General features: G+C 35.9%; 1 protein-coding gene across 1 annotated transcript; it reads left to right on the top strand.

Annotated features, from left to right (window-relative positions):
* The first annotated feature begins 669 nt into the window (after positions 1 to 669).
* On the top strand, positions 670 to 12030 carry LOC121373061. Its single transcript, XM_041499504.1, has 6 exons — positions 670 to 733; positions 1818 to 1964; positions 3569 to 3765; positions 8149 to 8234; positions 9533 to 9743; positions 11728 to 12030. The coding sequence occupies exons 1-6, from the start codon at positions 670 to 672 to the stop codon at positions 11842 to 11844; spliced, it is 822 nt and encodes a 273-aa protein (XP_041355438.1). The 3' UTR covers positions 11845 to 12030.
* The last annotated feature ends 461 nt before the right edge of the window (positions 12031 to 12491 follow it).

Below are 12491 nucleotides of genomic sequence, written 5' to 3'. Positions count from 1 at the left end.
GACTGGTACGCAAAGGCCGTGGTATGTGCTATCATGTCTATGGGATGGTGCATATAATAGATCACGTTCTGCTAATCTAAAAGAGTAGCCCATGAAATGGCAACGGCGAGTTTCCTCCGTCTATATCTATGTGGCCTTTAACCATATGTCCGACGCCATATAACCGTAAATAAAATGTGTTGAGTGCGTCGTTAATTAAACCATTTCCTTCCCATTGATGATCCAGATGACAACAGTAATGATGATGGTGGTCGTGGTGATGATGATGGTATTGACGATGATAATGATTGTGACAATGCTGATGTTAGTATTGATTATATTCATAGTAGTAATGACAGCGATGATAATGGTAATGGTGATGGTAATGGCGATGACGATAATAATGATGATGATGATGATGATGATGATGGCGACCATATGATGACGGTAATGAAAATATTAATGATAAAAATATGTGATAATTATTGATTGATGATAATGATGTCAGTGATAATAATGATGGTGATGATGACGACGACGATGATAGTAACGATGACACATGTGATAGCGGTATTTATTACAACGAAGACGATGTGACAATGATTTTGATTATGATAATGATGATGATGGTAAAGATATGATGGAGGTAATGATGAAATCGAGGTTGATGTTGACATGTTGGTGATCATTATGACCGACAATGATGAAGATAGAGATAGTGATGATGATCATTATTATGGTGAAAATAGTGTTGGTAATGATAATTGTGATGTGATGAAAATTATATAATACTGATGACTATGTATAATTGTAATTACGTTAATGGTAATGATAATAATGATGATGTTGAAGATGATGATAATGATGATTATGATAGTGCTGATTATGTTAGTGATGGCGTTGATGGTGATGAAAATATGATGATTATGATGATGATGACAACACTAATGTGTGTGTGTGTGTGTGTGTGTGTGTTTGTGTTTGTGTTTTGTGTTTTTTGTTTTGTTGTTTTTGTTTGTTTATTTGTTTTTGGTTTTTGGTTGTGGTTTTGTTTTTCGGTTGGGGGGGGGGGGGTGGGGTCAGTTTCATTTGAGATAAAGTCAGAAGGAAAAAAACAAATTAATGTGCATTTTGCAACAATATTGTTAAATATTTAAATAAAACAGCAATACTTTGTAGAAAGACTGCCACTGCCAGATTGTGTGTTACGAAATGTACAATTTTCTCTGCAGCTAATGCTCGCTGCTTGGAGCAGTTTTACAAATATATATATATATATATATATATATATATATATATATATATATATATATTATTATATATATATAATATATATAATATTGTTATTTTTATTTATGGCTACGTCAACAAAATTCAGTTACATATCGAAATATAAATATGATATGTCGAATATGTAGCTGGTTGAATGAAATACTGGTTGTGGTGAAATTAATGTGTATCTTTTCAAGGAAAGGTTTTCGCTCTCACTCGATCCATTCAAGTGATTGGGGGGTTTTCACGTTCCAACCAGTACACCACACATTGATAAAGGACGTGGCATGTGCTTTCCTGTCTGTGGGAAACTATATATAAAAGATCCCTTGCAGCCTTGCTGCATTAGGAACAATGTAGCGTGTTTCCTCTGATGACTTCGTGTCAGAATTACCAAATGTTTGACATCCAACAGCAGATGATTAATTAATTAATTAATGTGCTCCAGTGTTGGCGTTAAGCAAAAAACAACAACAACAACAACAAAACCCAAACCCCCCAAAAAACCCAACAACAAAAACAAGAACACTTTTTGAAAATAACACCTTTGTTAAAATGTTACTGAGACTCCATTATTTCGGAAATTAACTGTGGCGAGCCTCCTGATGTTCCAAATGCGAGCAAGGCAACGCTCGGAACCTTACTGGACTCTGTATCCAGCTACAGCTGTAACGTCGGCTACAGCGTGGCTAGTGGAACAACGACGTCAACGTGTGACGTGACAAGAAGATAGACTCCAACCAACTTGACATGTGTTGGTGAGATTAAAAGTTTCTGTAATGGGACAATACACTCATTAGCGAGACCCATGGATTGGTTTTGCCGAGATGTTTTTACCAAAAAAAAGAAAAAAAGACAAGAAAACACTAACAACACACACACACACACACGCACACACACACACCACACACACACACACACCTTAAAAAGCAACCCCCTAAAAAAATAATGTTTTGTTTTATTACCGCCTTATTATTGGTATTGTGGTGGTTATTAGGGCGGGGTGTAGCTCAGGGTTAAACCACCCACATAATTTGCGGCCGGTCTAGAATAGCAGGCAATAAGACACATGATCGAATTGACTGCTGTGATCCCAAAGACACAATAGTACATACAAAGGCTGGAATGAGAAATAGTACAATGGACCCACTGATGGGGATCGACCCCACACCGACCTGGCATCAGGCGAGTACTTTACTACTGGGATACATCTCACCCCTTAAAGTAAAACAGATGTCAAGGCTACATTTATAATAATAATAATTAATAATAATAATAATAATAATAATATATTAATAATAATAATAATAATATTATTATTATTATTATTATTATTATTATTATTATTATTATTATTATTATTAAACATTCCTGAGTTTGCTGCACTTTTTAAGATGTTATTGACTAACAGAGACATTTTAACGATTGCAATTACATATAAAATATATTTTTCTGCATAAAATATTAGTGGCTGTATATTAAACGTGTTTATGATCGTTCTAATATTTGTATTAGGTTAAATTTCATCTTTTTGTCCTAAAATAGTGTTTTTTCGTACGTACGAAAGTATTTGAAGACAAAATCCAGTTTGGGCTTCTTACAAATATTAAGACGACCAGAAACACATTGAATATACAGACACTGACATTCTAAACCAGAAAATATATTTAATATGTAAGTTTAATCGTAGAAATATTTTATTAGTCGGAAACATGTTACAATGCAGCAAACTCAGGAATGTCCCTTTAATAATAATAATAATAATAATAATAATAATAATAATAATATTATTATTATTGGTATTGTTGTGGTTATTAGGACGGAATGTAGTTCAGGGTTAAACCACCCACCTAATTTTCGGCCGGTCTAGGATGGATCCCGTCGGTGGGGCCATTTCCGTTATATGAAAGACCATGGTATGTGTTATCCTATCTGTGGGATAGTGGATATAAAACATTCCTTGCTACTCATGAAAAACAATGTAGCAGATTTTCTATCTATGGCTATGTATGAAGTACCAAATGTTTGACATTCCAACAGCCAATGATTGATTTATCAATGTCTTCTCACGGTTGTTGTTGTTGTTGTTGTTATAGTCATTACGTCTCTTAGCGACTAGCGTCGTGCAGACCTATTATAATCGTGAGGGTTATTATTGTTCTTGTTATTATTCCAGCAAATACTTCTCAAATGCCTATAAAATTACTTTCTCCAAAGTCCAAATTTTACCACATTTAATGTACATTTATTGTATTACTAAATTGCCTATTGCGACCACCTTGTATATTGCATGCATTATTATTATTATTATTAACAGTAGCCACATGTCCCGCGCCACCGCACCTGCCCAATGGCAAAGTGATGTACAGTTCAACGGCAGTACACAGTACAGCAACATACAGTTGTGATGCAAACTACAGATTGTTTGGACTCAGTCTGACGAGTATTTGTGAGATGCCTGGATCGTGGAGTAGTCTTAATGGATCCTGTGAGCGTGTGTCGTTTTACAACATTGTAAGTATTAAATGTGATATACGAGATACCAGCATCGTAGAATGATGGTTTCATCCTCAGGAATATGAGACAGAGCTATTATTTATTATTCTCCTCTTATCTTCTGGTATATGGGACATAGCTATCCCATGAAAGAAAGCTATGTCAGAAATTGCTTCGTCTTTTTGTCTGGTATATGGGACATAACTATCCCATAAAAGCAAGCTATGTCAGAAATTGCTCTGTCTTATCCTTTTGTATATGGGACAGAGCTATCCCATGATAGCAAGCAATGTCAGACACTGCTTTGTCTGATCCTTTTGTATATGGGACAGAGCTATCCCATGATAGCAACCTATGTCAGAAATTGCTTCGTCTTATCCTTTTGTATAAGGGACAGAGCTATCCCATGATAGCAAGCTATGTCAGAAATTGCTTTGTCTTATACTCTGGTATATGGGACAGAGCTATCCCATAAAAACAAATGATGTTATTAATTTATGTCCCACTTGGGATATCACGAGCTTGATCTTAATATGACGTCAGACGGTAGAGTGCTCAACTGAGATGTTTGAGTTGAAAGATTGAACCATTTCAATGGCCTCAAGCTCCTGTCTAAACCAATGCCCCACAACTGGTACATTAAAATAAAAAAAGTATCGGATTCGCTTTTAGATTATATGTCACAATACCAAATGTTTGACATCCAGTAGCCCTTGATTAATAAACCAATGTATTCTAGCGGTATTGTTTAACAAAACGAACTTTCACTATCTAGTTTTCTATGTAATTCCAACGCAAGGCATGTGTCCATTTAGTAGATAAAGAAAATTGTGGTAAGCTTCCTTTCTTGCATGCTGTGCACAAGTTAAAACCACATTCTGTGTTCTGTAGATGCTGGTCTGGTTAAATCACAGATACTTATATATATATATATATATATATATATATATATATATATATATATATATATATATATATATATCTGTCTACTACCTCCTCAGTGACTCAGCATGTGTTCTTGCCCCTACCAATGAATGAAAACATTTTGTCACAGCAACAAATTAACATGGACAATGAAAGACACCTGTCAAGTTCTAAACTAGATATCTAAAAGCATGTCCAGCGTCAAAAACAACCTATAGCTATATACATATTGAGTGTTTTGGATGTTGCTGCTATGACCTGAACCACGAAAACCATACATTTGTCCCAATTTGACATCTATCAGAAGAAATGTCTTCTGGGTGTATTTGGTCTGTTCCAAGTCTGTTTGGTGTCTGTGATTTCCCACCTTTGACTGATCTTCATAGATGACTCAAACTCTCCTATTAGTTGAATGTTTCTGGTCCTCATACCATCCAACACCCGAACTATGCCAGGTCTACAGCTCTAATACCACTTTTCATGGAAGCATTATTCTGCTTACTTTCCTGGGTCGATAGCAATAGCAGAGAATGCTTATCATGCTTTCGTCACATAATTCAGCATAATATTATATATCACAATTGAACTCATTTCCTCGTTAAATGTTGCAAATGGACTGAAAGTCACTTAGAGTGGGTTATTTAAAGAAAACAATGATGATAAAATGTTGGTTAGAATACTTAAATGGAAAAGGAAATTTGCTTCTCAAATTGTCCAGAGAAGGAGAACCAATTTTATTTCCAACTGCAGAACTGGAAAACAAAACTGCAACGGGCTATATGATTCAGCTATGTGATTATACCAGTCTTTGATCTACATTAAATATAAATCGGACATGCCTTCAACAGTAAGATGGTGAGGATGTGTTGTATTAGCTGTTTTAGCAATCTATGATTCCTGAAAAGGCAACTCCAGCACACATAAGGACATCCGCTAACTCATTCCTAATTTGAGAGCTGCAATATTCGTATGCAGGCAAATAAGGATCACAATTAAATGATATTCAATATGGCATAATACATACAATCCATTTGTCATTGGCATACACAGGACAGTCCAGGATGATTATGGACTGGAATTCAGAATGTTACCTTCCGTCTACACACACATGATGTTATAAATAGGCTGCGTCACAGAAAAGGCATACAAGAGAAATGAGTATCACATTCCTCTCAAGAGCGGTACTTGCTGGCTGATGGTTCATATGGAATACAGACCAGAAAATTATCTCACGCTCATCCCCTGCACACGATCAGAAAATGAGTCCAGGTGTATGCGACTCGTATGTCCTACGTGGTTCACGTCTACAATGTGTGTAATATGAAACCTGTGAATGATTGCAACATAATTAAATATTTAAGACACTTTCTCGAAAGAGATACGCTGGACAAAATAATTCTCCAATAACTGCGTTTGGTATTAATTTTGATGCTGCACCTAAAGTATTTATTAAATAGAAGGCATATACGATTTTAAATATACTAGTCTAGTATGAACTTTGTAAGTCTTTAATGTCAGCTATTTAACAAAAATGAAATAGAAAATATTGACATAGTTCTTTATGAACATATAACTATATGTGGCTTTTATTGTGGATTTGCCCCTAACATTATCATTATGCAGTAACCCTACAAGCTATGTAATGTACTAATATATGTCATTCAGTGTAATTACGTGTGAAATAGCAATAAATATACACAATTCTGACATCTACACTGGATTTTATGGCAGCCATAGAGTTCAGTTCGAAAAATGGCTGCCGTGGCAAACATTGAGTAATTTTCAGTGTTCTTATAGAAAATATAGTTTGTAATGTATGACATAAAATTCAAATTGGCTTGTTTTCATCTTCAAAAACACACACTTGTCCTCGATGTTGATCAGTCGGATGATGATTAAAATACCTAGAGAAGCCTTTTAGTTGAAATGCATACATACATAATGAGGTCAGGTAATATAGTTTGCTTATTATACTAAGAAATGCTATATATTCCTTTATGTTACCTAAGAAACAAAGATAATATAGGCACATATTAATTGGATAATATAAACTAAATCAACATATGTTTGTTGTTGTGGGTTTGTTTTGTGTTGTTTTTTTTTTTGGGGGGGGGGGGGGGGGGGGGGGGGGGGGGGGCAAAAAGCAAGAAAAGAAACCCACCACAAAAAACACAACAAACAACATTTTACAGTTATAATAAAAATTGGCTATTAATTTGGTTATTACCCTGTATACAATATTCTTATACAATATTGACTTATTTGTATCATGCTCACCTCTAGCTGTCTATCGATGTTCTGCATGTCTATGTTCTAAAAAAAACCAACAACCCCAAAACCCCAAAACAAACCCTCTTACGTTGATGCTATAAGCCGATTTTGAGTTATGACCTTGAACAACGTCACAATGACCTTGACCTCTATTAGAAAAATGAACCATATTTGTTTTTTTATCCACATACTATAACAATTACATTTTGGATGGTTCCAAAAATTAGTATTTAAGTCCCACAGAATTACATATTTTCCTACATTAACAGGCTATCACCTGTTTGTGCTTAATATGACGTCGTATTAATGCGGTCTACAGACTGGTAGGTACTGGGTTCGGATCCCAGTCGAGGCATGGGATTTTTAATCCAGATACCGACTCCAAACCCTGAGTGAGTGCTCCGCAAGGCTCAATGGGTAGGTGTAAACCACTTGCACCGACCAGTGATCCATAACTGGTTCAACAAAGGCCATGGTTTGTGCTATCCTGCCTGTGGGAAGTACAAATAAAAGATCCCTTGCTGCTAACCGGAAAGAGTAGCCCATGTAGTGGCGACAGCGGGTTTCCTCTCAAAATCTGTGTGGTCTGACGCCATATGTCTGACGCCATATAACCGTAAATAAAATGTGTTGAGTGCGTCGTTAAATAAAACATTTCTTTCTTTTTTCGTATTAATGCGATATGGTGAAGTTAGGTTAATACACAAGAATTTAAAATAAATATTTAGTTATTATAACTTTCATTATACAAACTATCTTGTTAATGTGTAGGGTTAAATAATATTTAACACATGCAACTGACACGACCGATACAATAATGCAGTTTTATGTATAAGGTTGTTTTTTTCAGCCATCTTTTTTTCATGCACAATAATACTTTATTTACTGAATGGATGAGACAAAAAAGACACCATCATAAGGCAAAGTCTGCATTTGATGTATCTGTAGACGATCTGATCTGTGACAGCTCGTGCACGGCGAACTCTAGCATTGTCATGCTGGAACCCATATCCTGGCGACGAGAAAATTATAGCACACGACAATTGATCATGTTTTCTATGTAGTACATACCTCTGACTCTCTCTCGGACCCCTGTTGCCTGCTGTTTAAAGTATGTTATTACAGACAGGGTCCGTCGCTTAAGCTTGAGACACCAAAGTTTGTTTTCAAAGTTTAACTATACATATATACTTTTTTTTCTTTGAGACAACTCCTCGCTATATACCTGTTCCTGGATTAGTTACCGATGTTTGGAAGATAGAGGCAATAGGAACGCCTGTTAATAACTCAAGGTATTGTAATATGCATGCAATACGAAGTATATTCATCATTATATTATTACTTATGATTACTATATGTATGTTATGGTATTATTATTATTATTATTATTATTATTATTATCATCATCATCATAATAACATACTAATGTCGGCATAATATCATCGACTGATCGAGCACCGGCCTATTAACGGGAACTGGTTTAAGCGCATTGCAATTGATTTACTTTGGTTATGGACTTAAGGTGATCTTAGGACTAATGTCTTTTCGTGGAGCGGGGTCCATATCTCACTCTACTAATGGACTAGATATAGCAGATTTCCTCTCTAAGACTATACATAAAAAAAGAACAGTGTCCGTATCTCACTCTACTAATGGGATAGATGTAGCGGATTTCCTCTCTAAGACTATACATCAAAAAGAACAGTGTCCGTATCTCACTCTACTAATGGAATAGATACAGCGGATTTCCTCTCTAAGACTATACATCAAATAGAACAGGGTCCATATCTCACTCTACTAATGGGATAGATGTAGCGGATTTCCTCTCTAAGACTATACATCAAAAAGAACAGTGTCCATATCTCACTCTACTAAAGGAATAGATGTAGCGGATTTCCTCTCTAAGAATATACGTCAAAATCACCAAATGTTCCACATCCAGCAGCCGATGATTACTAAGTTAAATATGCTCTAGTGATGTCGATATACTAGGATCAGACTACCAACTGTCATTACGGGCTTGGCCAACTCGCCAATCTCACAACTTCTACAAATATTCATTTCCTAGTCTGAACACTCTTACCACTCGATGTTTGTCCTACGATTGATTAACTGTTAATCAGGGTGCACCCGTTGTAAGTCGAAATGTGGGAGAAATTACAATGCAACTGTCGAGTTGGCGAACTCTGTCGTGACACTTGATAGTCTGACCCAACATTAAACTAACTAATGGATTAATTTTCACAATTAGAGCCGTTTTTGATCATTAACATCAGATATTACACATTTGTTTTGTTTAGATTTACCATTTCCGTTCATCCAAACTGTTGCTTGTCATCCTGGCGTTTGCAATGCAACAAAATGCATTTTAAAGAAGAATGAAACGCAAATACCTCTGAGAAGTAACGGTTATGAAAACAAGTTCATGTATATTTTTAAAACAATATTTCTTCATTTCAAACGTCACAGACTCTTGATTCACTCTGTTGTAACTTAATCCAAATACGTTACAGGTCTGTAGATTAACCAAGCTTAGTGTCCATGTTTACATGTTGAAACTAGGATCTTCAACTTTAAGTTGCTGTTTCAGATTCTCATTCAACCTGGTGAAGGATGCACGTGCAATTATAGCCTTGCATATCGACGTGCGTTTCAATTATTTTGGTTTCATAAACACCGTGCTTCGGGGCTCCTTAACTGGTGGAACTTGGGACCAAGCAGAAACTGACCAACCATACTTTCCATTCACCCAAGATGAACAATTTAACCTGACCATCCTAGTGACAGATACTGGATTCAAAGTAAGTAGGAGATAGAAAAACAAGACGGGATGTTTGTATAACGACGTATCTCCCAGGGGAGTTTCAGTCCTTCTAAGAACGAACATCTTATAGTAGAACATGGAAGCAAAGAAAACGTTTCCAAACATCCTTTTGACTCTGCCTTGTCAGAGATACGATTTTGATACCGGAATACGGTTTTATCATTCAGATGTTTGTATAACGACACCCAAGGCACATTTTTATCTGTGATTATTTGATGACTACTTAAAAGATATATAGAAAGGATTTGTGTTATTCTAATAGATGTATCAAAATAATATGTGTTATTCTAGTTTGACATAGGAACAAAGTTGTTTACTACAAAAAACGTAGCAATGTTATTACAATCTTACAAACACAAAGAGTGTATTATAATGTAATTAATGACTGATTATTTATGTGTGTATATAGTATTATTGATGTCGTGACGTCACTATTTTTGTCCCTTTCTAAATGACGTCACGTTTTAGAGATGTAGCAGCCCTATTCAGTTTTCACACTAACTCTCAAACAAGAACACACCCCCCCCCCCCCCCCCCCCATGGATGTCGTAACGGTTATTTTTCATTCCGTGTAACTGGTGTTCTACACAATGTTTTGCAGATCACATACCTCCAGAATTGATAAATTCGATGAAAATTATGGCCCTACGTTTTTGTCAGTCATACTTTTATCAATCTAAAAATCCTTTCGACTATGACATGTGGATTAACAGATAGCAGAATTGGATTTCATGTTCAGTTGACCTTTCATAAAGACCAATAACGAAACGTTACTTGCAACTATCATTGCCAGTGATTTGAACTAACTTGAAAAGATATCGGGAGAAATGATATGGCTAGTGAAATGATTCGGAACAAAGTTACGTACTATAAAATAAATTACTTTCAATATACCCTCTATATATAATGTTTTCCGTTTGAAGCATGGCTGTATTAGAATGTGATGGTATAACTGATATTTATCTGTATATATTATTGAGTCGTGACGTCCAGACTTTTCTCCCATTAATGACGTTCCGTCCCACCCCCCAGCCCACCCCCGTTTTTATCAATGTTGAAATAGACCAACAAGGCCTATTGCAAGTAGTCTTGCCCGATATTTTTTCACATTTGTATGCTCAGACACGAATACACACACATAAAAGGCACACACACACAATTGGTCGCACATTTAAACTTGATTATTTTTGCAAATATAAATGTGTTATGGACATGGGAGTCCACGCACATGCTTCCTAGATCTAGATGTAAACCATGGCATCTAATTTTAATCACGGCACTACTTTTATTGACATTTAAGCAAACGTACTTGGAAGGCAATTGACATATGCATTCTTAGTCATGAAAAACAAATTCGACAGCAACATTACACTGAACGCTGTCCAGCATTCAGAAAACAAAACACGTTAAGCACTAATTTATTTTTATGTAAGATATTCAAAATGACGTCATTCAAGTTTGACGTCATTTCCATTCAAAAAAAAAAAAACCAACACGTATCCGTACGTCATTTGAATATAGTGTAATGGCTGACTGGAATTAAAGTAAGGTAATACAGCGCTTATGTGTATATATATATATATACCCCCCCCCAAAAAAAACACCCCAAAAAACAACAAAAAAAACACCCAACAACAAAAAAAAAACAACAACAACAAAAAAACAAAAAAACAAAAAACACAACCCCCCCCCCCCCCACACACACAACAAAAACAAAAAAAAACAACAAAAAACAACAACAACAACAACAAAACAACAACAACAAACAAACAAAAAAACACACAAAAAACGAACACATTATTTCAAGTTCTACGTATCATAAACACATTTTTTGTTGTTTTTTCGTTAGATAAAATATAAAAATGTTCTCTGAAATGGTATTTTACTACTTAAATGTTCATACTAGGCCCATTACAACTTAACGCAATAAACTATAGTTAATAATATTTTTAATTTTTCAGCTGATCGTGAATGACAATTGGCAGGTTACTCGGATACATCATGTCAACCCCTCAGTGATCAACAATATCCAGACGGTTGGGAAGACCTTTTATCAATCAATTAAACTGTTTTACTGATTGCCAGAAAAAAACAGAAAATCTACAAACAGAGAAACAGCTACAGAAGGATAAATACATCAGGGTGGAACAGGGAGAGATAGAAGGACAGAGACAAGACAAAAAAAAAAAACACGTTAAGAAAGAAAGAACAGACACACACACACACACACACACACACACACACACACACACAGAGACAGTCACAAACACACACACACATACACACACACACAGAGAGAGAGAGAGAGAGAGAGAGAGAGAGAGAGAGAGAGAGAGAGAGAGAGAGAGAGAGAGAGAGAGAGAGAGAGAGAGAGAGAGAGAGAGAGATAGAGAGAGAGAGAGAGAGAGAGAAGAGATAGAGAGTAGAGAGAGAAGAGTTAGAAGAGTAGAGTGAGAGAGAGAGAAGAGCGAAGAGAGAGATACAGAGAGAGAGAGAGAGAGAGAGAAGAGACGAGATAGCCGAGATGAGAGAGGAGGACAAACGGAGCAATAGAGATAGAGAGACACATGGGACTGAGAGAGAGAACAGAGAAACGAAAATAGCGAGAGACAGACAGAGAGGAGAGAGAATAAAGTGGGAGCAATAGGAGTGATAGAGAGAGGGGACACATGGAATTGAATGAGAGAGAATGGCAAACAGAGAGAGGGATAAATAGAGAGAGATC

This window comes from Gigantopelta aegis, chromosome 5, assembly GCF_016097555.1.
Source record: "Gigantopelta aegis isolate Gae_Host chromosome 5, Gae_host_genome, whole genome shotgun sequence".
Classification (NCBI taxonomy): domain Eukaryota; kingdom Metazoa; phylum Mollusca; class Gastropoda; order Neomphalida; family Peltospiridae; genus Gigantopelta; species Gigantopelta aegis.
Note: the sequence above shows the minus strand (reverse complement) of the source record. Positions and strands in the feature narration are given on the sequence as shown.

Excerpts from the sequence above, each read along its gene's own strand:
- LOC121373061 (XM_041499504.1), top strand. The coding sequence starts at position 670 with ATGACCGACAATGATGAAGATAGAGATAGTGATGATGATCATTATTAT. Across the intron at positions 3,766-8,148 it reads GTGTGTCGTTTTACAACATT|ACAACTCCTCGCTATATACC; the intron begins GTAAGTATTAAA and ends TTTTTCTTTGAG. Across the intron at positions 9,744-11,727 it reads TGACAGATACTGGATTCAAA|CTGATCGTGAATGACAATTG; the intron begins GTAAGTAGGAGA and ends TTAATTTTTCAG.